The sequence below is a fragment of the Python bivittatus genome, unplaced genomic scaffold (assembly GCF_059951505.1).
Source record: "Python bivittatus isolate LINGU-HERP-01145 unplaced genomic scaffold, Pbiv_v1 ctg000020_np1212, whole genome shotgun sequence".
Classification (NCBI taxonomy): domain Eukaryota; kingdom Metazoa; phylum Chordata; class Lepidosauria; order Squamata; family Pythonidae; genus Python; species Python bivittatus.
The window spans coordinates 696,013-714,570 of NW_028277030.1; the positions used below are offsets into that span (position 1 = coordinate 696,013).

General features: G+C 39.3%; 1 protein-coding gene across 2 annotated transcripts in view; it reads left to right on the forward strand.

The window, feature by feature from the left end:
* Window positions 1-18,558, forward strand: part of AGAP1 (ArfGAP with GTPase domain, ankyrin repeat and PH domain 1) — a 428,513-nt gene that overhangs the window by 342,529 nt on the left and 67,426 nt on the right. Inside the window, exon 14 of one of the 2 annotated variants that reach the window (XM_088132847.1) lies at window positions 2,235-2,312. The exons of the other annotated variant lie outside the window; for it this stretch is intronic. Coding sequence (XP_087988973.1) covers window positions 2,235-2,312 — 78 coding nt within the window. The remainder of the gene's footprint in view (window positions 1-2,234; window positions 2,313-18,558) is intronic. 2 annotated transcript variants of the gene reach the window in all.

Consider the following 18,558-nt stretch of genomic DNA (forward strand, 5'->3'; position numbering starts at 1 on the left):
ATGTGCTTTCCAGACATCACTATGAGAAAGAGTTCAGATACATTAGTTTGTTTTAGGCCAACCTAGCAGTTACTCAGCTGTAGGCAATATCTTCATCAACTGTGATTTGCTTACTTTAGCAATTTGGTTAACCTTCAGTTAATTTAAAATGAAAGTAAAAGGTTTCAGTCTTAAAGTCTCATTGAAGGATAAAGTTGTCATTACTGTCCTTTAGTGTTGGTTAGCCCAAACCCAGAATTTTGTCTTCAGTTCTGGGCACCACATTTTAGGAAGGACGTTGACAATTTAGAGTATGTTCAGAGGAGAACAATCAAAATAATTAGAAGTCTGGAAGAAAATACTTATGAGGAATGGTTAGATGGACTGGGTATGTTGAGTCTGGAGAAGAAAAGACTTCAGGGAGACATGATAGCTGTCTTCAAATATCCAAAGGGCTGTTATGTAGAAGATAAAGCAGAGTTTAAGTTGGTAAATAAGTTTATTGTTGTAACCATAGGTCATAACATAGGAATGCCATAAAATAACAATAAAACAATAAAATAGCAGAATTGCTCCAGAAGACAGAACAAGAAAATAGGTTTAAATTACAAGGAAATATATTTTGGGTTGAGAGCCAGTTTGGTCTAGTGGTTATGGCATCAAGCTAGAAACCAGGAGACTGAGTTCTAGTCCTGCCAAGGCACAAAGCCTTGGGCCAGTCACTTTCCCTCAGCCCTAGAAAGGAGGCAATGGCAACCCACTTCTGAAAAACCTTGCCAAGAAAACTGCAGGGACTTGTCCAGGCAGTCTCTGAGAATCAGACACAATTCCATGGATTAAAAAATATATTTTGGGTGGTATCAAGAAAAAATGCCTAACGGTAAAAGCTGATCAACAATGGAACAGATTAGTTTAGGAGGTGGGGTGGACTTTGTTTTGCTGGAGATGTTCTAACAGAAGCTGGATAGGGATGCTATAATAGTGGATTCCTGCACTGGATCATGGATTGAACTAGATAATCTCCAAAGTACTTCCAAACTTTACATTCTATGAGGAACAGAGGAAGCTGAGTCATGTGCTGAGCAGAATAGCTATATATACATATATTGATAAAGTAAATATATAAATAAATTAATATATAAAATAAAAGCTTGCAAACCCAAAGCTAACTGCAGGTTATTCTTCTAACCTGATTAAGCAATATCTTTGAACTATGTCTGAACATGGAAGGATTTGCACATCATATTAAGCCATATTTGATTGTTTCTTTATTCAACAAACCACCAGACTCTGGTACATACATGATTTCATGGTATAACCTATGGATTATAAATTCTAATTATTTATACATCATGCTAAACCAAAACAAAATCAAGTTCATTATGACAGCACATCCTGTGAACCCAGACTAATTTTTAGTCTAATTTGTTTCCCAGAATGGTTGTGGCAGTCATCAAGTGTATGATGAAACATACCAGTAATTATTGTTGTAAAACAGTAAAGGACAATTGTGCCCTACCCTGTGTTCTTGAAAGGAAGATTAAACATGTAATAAATAAAAATTAGCCTTAGCAACATGAGGCAAAATCTTTTGAAAAGTGAAATTGGGGGCCAAATACAAACAGTGACAGTTTAATTTAAAAACATTGCCCTTCAAACAAGAATTTAGACATCATATGCCTGAGGAGCATAATTTGCATACAGATAATATCTGCTTAAGTTAAAATCATTATTAAGCAAATATAATGTATACAAATAAAAACGTATCTGAGGCTGTGTATATTATCTAAACATATTACTCTGTCACTTGGAGCTAAAGTTTTTTATGGTTGAAAGTAGCTAATGATTTATACAATTCAATTAATTATTCCAGAAAAGTGGGATCCATAGTATGGCATTGATAACTGTGAATTAATCACACCTACAACATTTATCTCTTTTTGTTGTATGGAAAGTTCTGTTCTTTTGGCTTTCATTACCTATGATAATCTAGTGACATTCAAATGCTGCTTGGAAGTATTAAAGAAGAAATTGTGAACTTTTAAGAAAAAAATGTTTTTCCTACTTGAAATACAGATTGGGAAAAAATGTTACACCATGCAACATGTCTGTAGCTGTTTCCCAAATAAGCATTTGTATTTTACATCATATGCTACTTGAACCTTTCTCCGCCTCCCACCCTCATCTTTTCATTCTTTTCTTTCTTTTATTCTTCTCTTTTTTCTCTCTCTCCTCTTTCTGCTCTCTGGATGCAGCGAAACGCAAAGCATGGAAACTAAATCGTGTTGGTAGCCTGCGAAATATATACAGCAGCAGCAGCACCAACACCGAAGGTAAAACAATTAAAACATCGTGTTGTAAAGCAACTGCTCCCTCTCCAAGCTGTATCTTCATGCCTTTGCCTTTTCCCTTTCCCTGAATATAGGGACAGAAATAAAATTTGCCCAAAGCATGTGTGCTCTGATGTTGTGTTTGCAGACTCATTTCTTTTCATCTTTTTATTTGTGTGTTTTATTTTGCCATTCATGTTCCTTTCAGTTTACTTAAATTTTGACCTTTCCCTCTAGTCGTGAAGTAGTGGTGTTTAAATTACTTCAAGAAACCATTTTTTCATTTTTTTTATTTTCCCTTATACATGTAGGCATTGAGTGTAATATTTCCGAAGTTATTACAGTTTTTTAAAGTGTTGGTATCAGGTGTAATGATCTGTAGCCAAATACAATAGTGTGCTGTGACATTTAAGTAACAGTCTTAATTTGTTTTGTGAAAGCATTCTCCATAATGCTTTCTGAGGCTCTAATCCAAAAGCGAGACAGAGCTAAGCCATTTGCATGTGCTACTCTTGCTTGTAAATTCTGTATGTTGTTGTATTTCAAAAGGTCACCTTGTGGCAAAGTTCACAAATTGACTTACATTGCTGTTTCCAGTGAAGACAGCCATCATGGCTTTCATATAATAGCAGACTGAATTTCTTTCCTTCACCTTCATTTGAACAATGCAATTATAAACTGCCTTCTTTTTTTATTTTTTTCACAAATGTCGAAGGTCAAAATTACTTGGAAACCAAGAAAGGAGAGAAAGATCTTCAGCCACCATCTTTGGGAGTGTATAAATGACAATGACATACAAGGAGCTGAATGCAAAATAGGTCACAATTCAGTAATCATCTTGTAATGTGGGGATAGTTTTAAACTTAAGTGCAAACAAAATGGGTCAAGTAATAACAAATACTTGCCCTTACACTAATTGACTCATTTTGGAATTATTATAAGTATAATATTTTTCTTAATGTCACCATTTTCTGGATGATTGGCTTTAGTGACTAAGAAGGCAGCATTAAATCTCTTGTAAATTTTAAATTGTAAGCTATTTCTGCAAAGTAGTCTCTGTGTACACATCTTGATCATTAACCTTTGGTGATTTATATCACACTGTTCTTTTTGCACAATTACTTATTGTATTCCTTACACCAGTTAATAAAATGCATCTCAGGAACAAAAGTGCTTTTTATAGCCACTTGTTAAATGACAGTGTTTGCTGTAATGTTGGTTAATTTTCCATTGCTAAGTTTAAGTTGTTCCTTTAAAATAAGAAAGCTATATTCTTTTGACCATTTGTTGTTATCTTTCAGAGTGCATTTACAGAAAAACATGAAATGAATTAGGCATAAGTATCAGTTGCTGAGGCCTAATAGATGAGGATCAAATATTCATTGATTTTTTTCTGCAGAATTCTTCATGTATTTATTTTTCTTTTTTGTTCTTTCATTTGTTATTTTTGCAGAATGTTTCATTTGCCCCTCTTAAGGCACTCTTTGTGTTGCTTTGATTGTTGTCAGCGCTACAGATAGGCTGTGACTGAAACCGGCCCACTCATCCATTGGAGATTGGTACTCCTAATTAAGAAGTTGCACAAAAATACCTTTATGCAAGTTAGATTCAGAAGTCACAGCCATTTCTCTGCTACAGTCCCAATACAGAAAGGGATAAAACAAGGTTGCAGTTTGGCTACCCTTCTTTTTAACATTTATATGAATTCCATAGTTCCACCTTTAAAAGTGAATTTTACCTCCCCAACTGAGTGACAGACAGATAGCCATTCTTCTTTATGCTGATTATGTGGCTATCCTTTGGTCACATAGATTGGACTCCAGAGAAGCCTTTGAGTCTTAACAACCTACTGCAAAAAAGGAAAATGTTCAGCTCCTTCAAAAACAAAATCATGATTTCTTTTCAAAGGGGTCTGGCACCGTAAACATTCTTGGCAAACAAAATTAATAGCTCAGGTCTCATACTAGACTCATGTCTTTTAAATACCTTGGACTGACTTTCCATACCTCTGGATCCTGGAGGGAACAAATTAGGTCAGTTATTGAAAGGACCAACAGGAATGCAAAAGCTGTATTAGATTTCCTCCATTCAAGAGGAGGTTTTTATATGCCAATGACCATTAAAATCCTTAAAGCAGAATCAGTCTCCCAGATGCTATATGGTTCCCAGGTATTTCTACAAAAAGTTAAATCCAACTGAAAACCTCCAAGCCAATTTTTTTTAGATTTTTTTATCCCGCCTTTATTATTTTATAAATAACTCAGGGCAACAAAAACATACCTAATACGCCTTCCTCCTCCTATTTTCCCCACAAGTCTGTGAGGTGAGTTGGGCTGAGAGAGAGGGACTGGCCCAAAGTCACCCAGCCGGCTTTCATGCCTAAAGTGGGCCTAGAACTCACCGTCTCCTGCTTTCTAGCCTGGAGCCTTAACCACTAGACCAAATTGTTAAGAGCCTTATTCCAAGCTTTCTGCTTTGTCCCTAATATATCTGCTCAACTTACATCTGGGATGCTCTCTCTTGCCACAAGAGCCTGTATTTGTCAGCTGTTGGTTTAAACTAATCTTTGTTAGGATCTCTTTAGCTGCAGTGATTCTTATGATAGTTTTAATTCAATCTGGAAAGTCCAGGTCCAGAAGGATGCATGTCACTGTGGTTTTTCAAGCCAATTTTGCTAGTGTTAGCGTGCATCTGAAGGAGTGAGCTATAATTCACAACAGCTTATGCCTTTTAATAATTATTTTAAATCTGAAAAGCTGCTACCAGATTCCTCCTGATTTTTGGCTACTATAGATTAACATGGCTCTCCTCCTGCAATGTCTCCAAAAAGATGAGGGAAACTCCATATGCTGGAGATTAACAGAAAATTGTTTACCTTAGCAAAGTATATATTTGAGCTTAAGCCACTGCAGAGCCTTCTGTTTAGCTTGCTTTAATGTTCTACTCCCAGCTGTATTAGAAGGAAAATAGAATAACATTCCTGTCTCAGAGCAGATATGCCCATATGTTGTTCAAGAAACTGAGTCTGTAGTCCACCAACTTCTCTGTTACCCTTATTACCAGTTTCCATGCTCTGACCTTATAATTCCCCTTATAATAATAAACCTGATAGAACAGAGGAATACTATATCCACTATGACATCTCAAGGGCAATGCTTATATGGGCGGTGACAAATTTGAAATATAAATAAAATAAATAAAATTGTATTTTGTGTCACAAATAATTAGAACAAGCTAGTCTATACTGTTGTTTATTGATGTGTGGTGTTCTTATTATTTCAATTATTTTTAATTTTACTTTTTTATTATTTGATTTTTTTTCTATTTAATTTGATATTTGATCAAAATGAATTATACTATTAGAATTTGTAAACACTTTGCAATCTTTTTTCTTTGCTGACAGAATTTTCAAATTTATTTATTTATTCATCAGATATACTTGTTTTCCACCATAACACATTTGTGTTTATTCTAAAAATAAACTTGACACTCAGAGTTACATTGGTTAAGATGGGCAACCATATACATTTGTTAAATAAATAGTAAATAATAATTGCTCCAATCCATGTGCTAGTAGTTGGCATAATACTTGCAACATTTTATTTATTATGCAGCTTGTATGCAGTACAAAAATGTGGGGAAAAATTCACATTACTGTGAAAAAGATTAAATGCTTAGGTATTCACATCACAAAAAAACATAGGGACTTATTTAAAAATAACTAAATGCTATGTAGGAAAAGTAGAATAGCAGATATCTTTAGATGGAAAAAATTAAATTTGTTTTAGTAAGATGGAATTGCAGCCATTAAAATGAATATTCTAACACTTTGTTATCTTTTTCAAATGATTCCAATAGATATTCAAAAAAAGGTATTAAGTGATTGACATAAATAAGTGATGAATAACATGTAGTCCAATAAAAGGCTAAGTATTAAATTCAAATTTCTACTGGATTCAAAAGAGCAAGGTGAATTACTAGCTCCAAACTTTAAATTGTACTATCATGCAGGTTATAGTGTGTGTGTGTGTGTGTGTGTGTGTGTATTATTCATAACTATTTAATTATATTTTTGAAAGCTATAACCTCTATGATATTTTATTTATCTGTAAAATTCTTTACTCTTGAATACTCTTTATACTCTGTATAAATACCGTACATTCTTTACTCCAGAAAAATTACATGAACTTCAGTTAAGAGTTCCATTCATCCATGGATGTAATCTGCAGTCTTGTAAGAAACATATTAACAGTAACACTGGTAATAACAATATGAACAATATATATTCTTGTGAAAAGAGCCCAGTATGGTCACTACAAAATAGACCTTTAACAAACTCCTGTTTTCTGATCTGAGAAATGCCTCAAGCAGTAGGAGGAAAGAATATGAAAGAGTTGAAAAAGCTGTCACCACCTTAGTCTATTGAAAGTCACTCCTCTACCTGGAAAATAAACAAATTGTCCTATGACTATTAGACAACATAGCCCAAAAGGAAATCTCCCGAGAACATAGACTCCATTTAAAAGTACAGCATCATTATATTTCTAGAAGAAAGTAAACTTCCTGGAATTTAACATTCTAAATCGCATTGCTAGTTAGAGACAAACCAAAGTATTTTCTAAAAATCAAGAAATAACAAACGTTCCCTTCTGACAATATAGAAAACTCATCAAAACTTTTCCTGCCACCAGCCTTTATATCTCCTTGGAAGATTCTCCAATGGTCTCCCATTAAAAACAAAACAAAACCCCTCTCTTTGTAGTGAATTAAATTGAATGTTATTGCAACCAAAGGCCAGCAAAAGAGAAACAACAACAAAGAGACAAACACAAAAAGACAATAATTAATATAGAGGAACTTAATCTTCAGGATGCATCACCTGCTGCATTTTTGAAACTAAATAATAGAATTTGGTGACGTTATAAGTGACGTGAAAATTATTGCCAGCTAATAGGAAGGGAACATAATAATCATCTGACTGCCCTGCCATTATTAAAAGGAGAAAATAAATTTTTGCAGAAGGCCAAATCTACAATGTAAAAGCAAATAGGTAATTGTTTTGATTTCTTCCACTCTACAAGGGTACAAGCAGCAGGTTACTGGAGTTTTTTGGTACCTGCCCTGCAGCAGTGCTGAAGAAATGTATGCCCTTGTAAAAGCCTATTGGTATTTAGAACAGACCAGCATGTAAAGATGAGACGTTGGTCTGTTCATAACTCTCCCATCAATTATAGTTGGGGTCCTAAAGGAACTGGAGAAGTTACCTAGACTGAATTGCAGCTCTAAATCCAGCAGGTGTTGTGTGATCAGTTCTTTGGCCTGGTCCCCATTTAATGTTTATAACTAGGCCCGAAGATGTTATTTTCTAGATAAGATCCTTCCAGTTGTATTGGAAATTTTCACTTCAAGTGAGGTGGAGCAACCCAGATAGAGTCCAGTTAAGTTTATGCTAGTAGTTAATTACTGCTATATAAGCTCTAGTTTTTACTTTAGCAAAGGCAGACTATATCCAAAGGACAGAATAAGCAACATATTTGGGAGTGCATCTCAAGTGGCCTGAGCTGACACTGTGGGCCAAGTGCTGCCTCAAATAAAAGTGTGCACATTCTTGACAGCTGCTCCCCTCCTTTGGAACAGCTTCCCCACAAAAGCAAGAATAGCTCCACTCTTAATGGTTTTCCAGAGAACTGTTAAGAAATGGCTTTTCTGGAAAGGCTTTGATGATTAAGCAGTTGGAGGAAGATCTGTATTATTCTTCAGTATTTTTATTGTTTTCTTGTTTTGTCTTGCATTGTGTTTTTATATCATATACCATGTAGAGCCTCTGGAGTGAGGCAGTTTATAAATCTACATACATACATACATGACCCTAGGGCTTCTGGTTCTTATATGATTATAAGAAAACAGAATTTTAGTTATTTGACTCTAGTCTTTGATAATTTACACCATATGCAGAATGGTGACTTGAATGCTTTGTTCTTGTCTTAAATGTTAAAACACTGATCTTTATGCTGTCTACCATTTATTTTACTATTTTTAAATACAGTCTGCTACCATTGCATTATACTTCATGTCCTTCTAGTAGTACCCAGAATGTGGAAGGATGATTTTATGCTATTACTCCTGCCTTAATCAGGAATCTTGTCAAATTTAACTTTTAAGTATGATTTGTTACAAATAATATTTTTTTAATTTGAGGAAAATGTGTTTTATTATTTAGTTATCAGCCCTGAAAAGGAGACTGAAAAATAAACCCATTGACTGCTTCTGGGATTCTTTCACATATATGGGTATTTTCCATGATTCTATATCCAAAGGCAATAGATATTTGTGTCCGAATACAGAAAACTTCCATCTCATTAACCCTATGCATATTAGATTTCCAGGAAATAAGAGATGATAAATTGAACTGTAAACGTTTAGGAAGAAATTTTAAAAAAATGACGACAACCTCAACCAATGTTATAGTATAAAATTATTTATGAAATCAAGTTGGTGGCCAAAATACAGTATCTTATTCTTGAAGATTCAGAATTAGCCACTTTGTCAGCACATAGACTAGATACAATTTGTAATATTCATGCTTGTTAATATGTTGGAGTACTTGGGCAAGTTGATTTTGACAGGTTGATAGTACCTAAAATGTTATTGTAGTAGACATTTTCATGTGTAAAAATTTGGAACATTGTTTTATAAATTATTGTGATTGGACTCATAATATTTAAAATACATAATACATAATGTAGAGTTAAACTGGTAACTATTTAGCTTTGATACCTAACTTTGGATATATATGACTATTAGTATATCTGACCTTTTGTAAGTATAAATGATTAAATGTATGATAAAACTGTACAAAAAATGCCTTACTATGGATATGTAAAATGGCCTTTATCTCTCATCTCTGGTGAATGGCAGGTTGTTTCTTGTGAATAGATGAACTACAAACAGTAATTACCTTCTTACATCAACATACAAACAAATAAGCTTGCTTTTCCCTCCCCCTCATTTAATTTAAAACTGAGGCTGGCAGCATGAATCACTGTACTCATTCAGAACAGAAGCTCCATGTCTTTTTTTTTTTTTTAATGGATCTTGACTTAGGTGAGCTAAATAGTCACCTCTAGATTATCGTGCACAAACCTGTTCTACTAAGCTAATAGCCATGAATTTCTGTGACTAGTATTTGCATACATTTGCCTCATAGTTGTGATTTCTAGCAGAACACTTTGAATGTTCTTACCTGTTCCCAGCTCTAAACAGCAATTCCTCACTGCTTCATTGCTTCCACCTCCATATATAGGTAGTCCTCGTTTAGCAACCACAATTGGAACCGGCAACTTGGTTGTTAAGCGAAGCAGTCACTAATGAAACCGCGACTGTGCTGATGATCTCACTTCAGCTTTCCTTTGCTTTACAGATCTGTGAAGGTCATACTTTAGATGTGGGCTCCTATGCCCTATAAAGTTTTTCACTTACAGGAAAAATAAGCATTTTGCTTTTTGAAAGGAAGAAAATATAATGTCAAACACTACCATAATTATGAACTTTTCCATACTTGTCAACTTGGCCCTTTCAAGGATATTTGATGCTCATTTAATTTTTTTTTCAAGCAGCTGAAACGAACAAAGTTCAGATTCTTAATACAATGGGTAATTATACCCCATAAAAGTTTTAATTTGTTATGAAAGCTTTCACTCCCTCCTTCAAAGTAATCCCCAAACCAAAAATGTTTATTTGACATTTCAAGGATCACTTTGAAGTAGGAAGTACAGGTAGTCTTTGGTTAATGATGGTAATTGGGACCAGAATTTCTGTTGCTAAGCAATGCAGTCATAAAGTACAATGTCATGAGGTCATAAAGCACAATGTCACTTAGTTATGGCAATCCTGGCAGTCTCCATTGCTGTCGTTACGCAAGGATCATGGGTTGTTAAGCAAGGACCTCCTTGCAACTTCCTGTTGGCTTCCCCAAGTCCCAGGCCGCTTGCAAGCAGGCTGGCAGGCAGGTAAGTGGCTGCTGCCAGGTGTGGGGGAGGGTATGTGGGTGGCCAGCAGGGCCGGGGATATTTGCTGCTGGGTTGAGGAGAGTGCAAGCAACTTACTGGAGTGCTTACAACCTTCCCTGTTGGTTTCCCCATTGACTTTGCTTGTGGGAAGCCAGCAGGGAAGGTCAAAAATGGCAATCTCATGATCGTGGGACACTGCAACCATTGTAAGTGCAAGCCAGTTGCCAAGTGCCCAGATTGCAATCGTGTGACTGCAGGGGTCCTGGGATCTCTGAGCTTCAAGAACTAATCATAAATACTACTCGTTCAGCGCTGTCATAACTTCGAACATTTGCTGAACAAGTGGTCATTAACCAAGGACCACCTGTAATAGTTATGTATGCCTTCTTTGTAACAGCATGCTACTACAGCATACATAGTTCAGTGTGTACAGTCAGACTGTGTTCATTTATCCAAAGCACTCATTATTTCCATTTCTCTCTATATTTCAAAAAGTTTATTTGGTACTTTCTGAGAAAGACAATGTGTGGCTGTAATAATGGAACAATGCCATCCCATAAATCTACAGCTTGGAACAATGCCATCCCATAAATCACTGAGGGCTTTAACAGTGCAAACTAGACCATCTGCATAGAGAGCACCATCATGTTCCATTACCCCTCTGTTGGGTAAATGTTTAGTTGAATTTCCTCTCAAGTACTGGCTATTCAAACTTCCAACATTTCCTATCTGTAACCTATGCTTGGTGTCTACAAGGTTTGGCTCTGGTTATTTTTGCTTAATTATTCAGAAGCATTATTTCTTTCCAGAAGCTGCCAGTAGAGAATTCTGGAATCCACTGTGCCCCTGTCCCCCTGCCATCACTAATACAAAAGAGACAAGCAATCATAGCATCCTAGAGCTGGAAGGAGCATTTTAACCCATTGAGCTTAACCTGCTACTCGATGCAGGCATCTGATCCAAATTAAAATGTCCCCAATAGGTGGATGTTCACTTAAACACATTGAATATGAGGGTGATCTGCTGTGACATGTGTCACCCCATTAATTGCCAGGGTTGATTCAGATGGCTAGGTGGGTATCCCCTTCCCCCCTCTCTGCTCCACGTGCATCCCTCCTGAAGCTGCGTGCCCAGCGGAAGAGGATGACCATTCTAGATAAAAGGAATGTACTAATCTTTGGTCAGGGGTATACAATAGCTGTTAGAACCTCCAAACTTAAACACATCCAGTGAAAGGGAAATCATAACTTCTTTGGATTATATATTCTACTGTCAAATTGTTCTTATTATTAGAAAGCAGTAGATTTTCTGCAGTAGAAAATCATCTGTGTGTCATCCTTTCATGTATTTGAACACAATTTTTGAGCCAACTGTATATCCATTTAATGTGGCCAGGAGGGCTTTTGCACAACTCCGGGTTGTGCACCAGTTACGCCCTTTCCTGGATCGGGATGCCCTTCGAACGGTCACTCATGCCCTTGTTATCTCCCAGATAGACTACTGCAGTGCGCTCTACATGGGGCTACCCTTGAAGACTATCTGGAAGCTTCAGCTAGTCCAGAATGCAGCCACGCGAGCTATTTTGGGGTCCGTGAGCTGTATTGGATACCGGTTTGCTTTTAACACCATTGTTCGTGAGCTGTATTGGATAGTGGTTTGCTTCCGGGTCCAATTCAAGGTGTTGGTTATCACCTTTAAAGCCCTACATGGCATGGGGCCAGGTTACCTGAGGGACCGCCTCTCCCCCACGATTTCAACCTGTCCCACTCGATCACACAGAGGGGGCATGCTCCAGACCCCCTCGGCAAAAGAACTCCGACTAGCAGGGTCCAGAAGGCGGGCCTTCTCTGCTGTAGCCCCCTCCCTTTGGAACATCTTGCCCCCAGAGGTGAGACAGGCCCCCTCACTCCCTGCCTTTCGGAGGGACTCTGTCATCTGGCCTGGCATGGGGAGGGAGGTCATCAGATGTGGGGTTGGCTAGCCCCATAAAGGCCTGGTGTTGCTACCATTGCCGATGGTGTTGCTACCATCGATTTTTTCCTTTTATTTTTGTAAATGTGTCTCGTTATAAATTTTAATTGTAAATTTATTTATTGTTTTAATATGTTGTGAGCCGCCCAGAGTCCCCCATTGGGGGGGGATGGGGGGGACAAGTTTAATAAATAAATAATAAATAAATAATTGTCCTGACTTTTAGCCCAGACTTAACTACTTTCTAATCACACTGTCATGCAATTCTTTGTCAAATGCTTTGCTAAAATCAAGACATAGTATACCTACAGAATTCCCCAATGCACTAAGGAAGGTTCCTGATCAAAAAAGTGAAAAGAGGTTAATCTCCACCCCTTCATATTACTAACACCCCACTTCCAAATCCCCAAGACGCTTCTGTGTACTCTTTCCACAGTTACGCTCATCATGAATCTATTGTTCATTTAATTACTGACTCTAGAAACTATTTGTAAAAGCAAGACAAAAACTTAACAGGCATCTTTAGTAAGTGTCTTAAATGCTGGTTAATTCTATTGTTTCCAAACTTAATAGTCTTGATCAGGAATACTTGTAAAAGTAGCAATAAAATACAAAAAAAAAATCCTATAACAATTTGTTAAAAAGAATTTCAAAGGCATAGTATGTAGTGATTGATTGATTGATTGATTGATTGATTGATTGATTGATTATCAAATTTGTCACTGCCCATCTCGTTAAAAAGTGACTCTGGGCAGTTTACAGAGGAGATAAAATCAATTAAAATACAATACAAAAGCAGTCTTAAAAATAATAAAGTCCAAGAATGATGGGATTGGTAAATAACTCAGGGAGTAACATCAGAGTGCCGGCTTTAAAGGTGATAACCAACACTTTGAATTGGACCTGGAAACAAACCAGCACCCAATGCAGCTCCTGCAGCAAAGGTATTATATGTGCCATCCTAGGGGCACCCAAGATTATCTGCACAGCCACATTTTGAACCAGCTGTAGCTTCCAGATACTCTTCAAGGGTAGCCCCATGTAGAGCACATTGCAGTAGTCTAATTGAGAGATGATTAGGGCATGAGTGTGACCAGAGAGCCTCCTGATCCAGGAAGAGGCGTAACTGGCACACCACACGAAGGTGGGTGAAGGCCCTCCTAGCCACGACTGCTCCTTAAACAGGGGTTGTGAGTGCAGGAGGACCCCCAGAGTCTGGGGCAGTGCAACCCCATCCAAAACCAAAGATGGTAAATTCCCGGATACAGAGGGATCTCCAATCCGCAGCTACTCCATCTTACCAGGGTTCAGCTGAAGTCTGTTGCACCCAAGTCAGACCCCCACAGCCTCCAGGCACCACGAAAGGGTGGTCACAGCATAACTCAGGTCACCCGGGATGGAGATGTATAACCGGGTATCATCTGCATATTGATGATACCTCATCCTATAGTGGCAGATGATCTCACCCAGTGGTTTCATGTAAACGTTAAAAAGGAGCGGAGAAAGTACCAAACCCTGCAGCACCCCACAATGGAGGTTGGGCCTCACTCCCAATCAACACTGATTGGGATTAACCTTGGAGGAGGGAAGAGAATCAGCACAAAACTGTGCCGCCCACTCCCAACTCTCCAAGTCGACCCAAAAGGATATCATGGTCAATGGTATTGAAGCTGCTGAGAGGTCAAGAAGAGCAAGGATGGATGCACTACCCCATCCCGCTCCCACCAGAGATCATCCATGAATGCAACCAATGCCATTTCTGTCCCAAATCCAGGCCTGAAACCTGACTGAAAAGGATCCAGATAATCCATTTCCTTCAGGATCCTCTGGAGCTGCACCACCACCTTCTCAGCCACCTTCCATAAAAAGAGGAGGTGGGAGACTGGATGAAAACTGTCCAATATGGTGGGATCTAGTGATGATTTCTTGAGGGGATGCACCAGCACCTCTTTAAAGGCAGCTGGGAACTTTTCCTCCCTCAAGGATGAATTCACCATCACCTGGATCCACCCACATGTCATCTCCCAAGTAGCCATAACCAGCCAGGAAGGACAAGGATCTAATTGACAGGTGGTGGCATTGACCACCCGCAGGACCCTGTCCACTTCCTCGGATCCAACAAGACCAAACTATTCCCAGATAACAGGGAATAAGTCCATACCCTGGGTGTCTCTACAGATCATGCCCCATGCTTGGCATCCAACTGGGACTGAATGTGAGTGATTTTATCCTACAGAAAACTATCTGCCTAGAAGACTCCTGTGCACAACCCTGTAAATGGGCCTCTGGGCCCCCCTTTCCCAAAAGGGATCGGGTGATCTTAAACTAGGCCACTGGGCATCATTCTGCAGATGCAATAAGAGCAAAGAAATATTGATGTTTCTCCACTCTTACTGCCACAAGGTAGGCCTTAATAGCAGCTCTAACCTGTGTTTGGTCATGTTCAGTCCTCATATTCCTCCAACGGCACTCTAGACATCTCTAATCCTTTTCAAGACCCTCAACTCATCCATAAACCATGGGGAGTGTCGGGCTTGATGGTTCAGGAAAGGTCACACGGGCATGATCTTGCCCAAGGCCTCGACCACTTTCCTATTCCAGGAAGTGGCCAAGACCTCTGCTGGACCATGCAGCAGACCCTTGGGTATAACCCCCAGCTCCCTTTGGAACCCAATTGGGTCCATCAGTTGCCGTGGGCGGACCAGTTAAATAGGTTCCACCTCCCTGCAGAGGGGGTAGCATAGGAGAATCTCAAGGCCACCAGGACATGATCTGACCATGACAAGGAGACAGATGTAATTCCCCCTTCAGATAACATTGCCGCTGCTCTGACAAGAAAACCAAGTCTGGTAGGAGGCCACTGTCCTGAATTGGGTCATGAATAATCTGGGACAGGCCCATGGCCACCATGGTGGCCATGAACTCCCAAACTGCCTCTGAGGCATGTCCCTGGGATGGCAGATTTAAGTCCCCCAGAACCATAAGTCTGGGGAACTCCACTGCCAACCCTGAGACAGCCTACAGAAACTCAGGCAGGGAGGTTGCTATGCAGCAGGGAGGCTGATACAGTAGCAGTAATCCCAACTGTTCTCAAGAGCCCAACTTCAGGATCAGAGTCTCACAACTGGTCATTAGTGGAGCAGTGCTACTGAAAGCCAACAGAGATTCCTGGATGGAAACCGCTACCCCTCCTCCCCTGCCCTGGGGTCTCACCTGGTGCCAGACTGTGAACCCAGCTGGGCACATTTCTGAAAGGGGCACTCCCCCCTTCAGGGCCCAGCCAGGTCTCAGTGATACATGCCAGGTCAGCCCCCTCCTCAGTGATCAAATCACATATAACAGGGGGCCTTGTCATTAACTGACCTGGCGTTAAGCAGCAGCCGAAAGCCAGGGCCTCCATGAATCTGCTGTCCAGGACCTGGGTCTGAGTCTAGAGGGCCGGAACACACCACTGGTAACAAATACCCAAGGTGTCTTCCCTGAGAATGGCCCACCTTCTGACTCCCATCATAACATTCTTTCCCCATCACCATCTGAATGGTACAACCCACCTTAACCCCCTCAGGGCGTCCAGCTCCTCCCGATCCCAGACCTCCAGCCTCCATAATTAGGGGACCCTCCATCCTATCATACACTAACACACAATCAATCAGGGTGGAAGTGGGCACCCTGGCACTTCAGCTCCTGCTCTCAGCACTGTGGGAGTCCTATCCCTCACCCTCTTCACCCACTGTGCCCCTTTCACTGGCTTCTCTCACTGGCCGGTAGGGGCACCCACTCCATCTCCCCACTCACCCCAACTCTCACTTGGGGACGAGTATCCTCATTCACACATACCCACACACTCAAACAAACACCCTCAGACTTCCCTCCCTGTCTCTTACACTAGGGAGGGAGGCCCAGCTATCATCCACTAGAGGGTCCCCAACACCCTGCATGGGCTCGAATCAGCTGGTCCCCAAGTCCTTTGGGCCTCCTCAGGCCACAGCTGCCGTTTGGGTACCAGCTTCTGAGTCAGTTGTCTAGTGGGTGCCCTGGTCTCAGGCCGATTTTTGGGCCCGCAGACTGGTCTGGCATCAAGCTCGGCCAGATTCCAGGCTGCTGCAGCCCAGATCTCTTCCCTGGCCACTCACTCACCACACCGCCCAGCACAACCCACCAGCCCTCGCCAAGCTCCACTGACCTCCAAGCATATGGGACCAAAGTCTGGTGTCAGAGCTCTTCCTCTTTGGTGCCAAAGTTCTTCCTCTCCCTGGGTCCTCACTGCACACCATCCGTCACACCACCCGACACAGTTCCTGCTTGCCACTTGCTGCGCCGCCCCAACACAACCGCAAAGCTCCTCCTGGCCACACCAGCCCCTGCTGAGCTGTGCCAGGTATACAGCACCAGGGTACCCCCAAAGTCCACAGACCAGCCCTGAAGAGCTTCCAGGGTGCTCAGGTAAGCTCTCAGACAAGCACTCCTAGCGCGTTGGCCGGCCTTCCTTCCTAGTCTTAAAAACATGTTAATCATGTTTTGCATAAATAAAATAGATAATATTGTATATGTATCCATGATGGGAAGAATTTTAGTCAAAAATAAAGAAGTTAGCATGCACAGTTGTAATGCTCATTGTCCTTCCTAGCAAAAGATGTGCTTTAGAAACTGAGACCAAGTAGTAACATTTTGCAGCAGTTGCTTTGAAGAAAGCAAGAGAAACTAAATTAACTCCTGTGAGATGGTACAGTTTAGCACTATAGCAAGAGCTGGCCTATTCTGATAACAAAATCGTGAAGCTGGAACTCTCCAGGCCAACATTCTTAGTATGGAGCTAAAGAATAAAACTGAATATATGTTAGCTATCCTGAAATATTTAAAGAGGGAAATTAGGCTTTTATTTCTCTTACTGGTGAACTTTGAAAGAAGTTAATTTGGGAAGGAGAAATGGTAGAGTTAAATTGCAGGGATAAGTAAACAAACAGGGCAAGCATGGACTCCAGTTAAATTTCTTGCCAATATTTTCAATACTCAAGATATGCACCATTAGCTGTGACATGGTCATCCAGCAGTCATTCTTCCATAATATCAATTATAATACATTTCAAGGGAAGGATAATCAATTACAAAATGCATGTTTGCTGATAACATTTTAAAGAAAGCCATACCAATAAATTGGTGGAATTAAAATGTTGGATTCAAAGATCACTGAAATTAGATTACTAACACTAGTAGCTTCTTCTGCTGATAGGTAGGACATGTTTCCTTCCTTTGGAATACTTCATTCAAAATTGAGAAATGAATTGGATACTGAAAAAAGCAAGAAATGGGTCTCTTTTCCAAACTCTGAATAAGCAGAAGACATAACTAAACTGACTCTCTACCCTGTAATATAAGTTACAGTACTGATGTTATTGAAGTTGCCTATATTTTATTTTTAAAAATGTTGGTAAATGAAATACTTAATTCACAAGTCTATGAGATAGTTTTTAGTTAAAGTGATAATTTATTTGTATTGTAGGTTGAAGAAAGCTAGCCAGAATAAACAAGATTATTAGTACAATGTACAAACTAATGATGGTCATTTTCCAATGTAGATCTGGGCAAAAATATCCCCAAACATCCATAATAATTAATTGAACTGGAGGTGATTCAGCTTTTAATTACTTCTCAATGCCATTGCTTGGGACTGTTTGCTTGGGACTAAAATCATAATTCAATTTATTTTATAAAATTACTCTAAAATTCTAATTGCTAATACTGTTTTGTTTGTTTATTAAATTTATTTCCCCCCAACTCCATACAGATATGTAGCAGCTTACAGCAAAATTTTTAAAAATCCATAGCGTAACATACATTTGTCATTTTATAAATAATAAACAAGCACAATAAGTCTAAACAATAACATCACTATAAAATTTTTAAATTCCGCAGTAAGAGCAAACATAAACCAATCTCTTTTATTATTATGTTTTATTAAAAGTTTTTACGTAACTAAAAGATAAATATAGAAACATATAAAGAAAAGAAAGAGAAAGAGAAAAAAAAGGCACGGAAAAGAATACAGTTATAGAAAGGGAAAAGCTAGTCTGTTTGGTGTAAAGATTCTGCTTGGAGGACAGAAAATGAGCAGTGAATTGTTATGTGAAAGGGAACCATTATATTTTATCCTTGGTAGCTTGTGGGCAATGCAAAGGGAGCCATGGTTTAAGTATGACATCTGTGCGAGATGTAGCTGGTGCCATTTTACATTTGGCAGGGAAAGATCATTTTGTTTATACTCAATATCA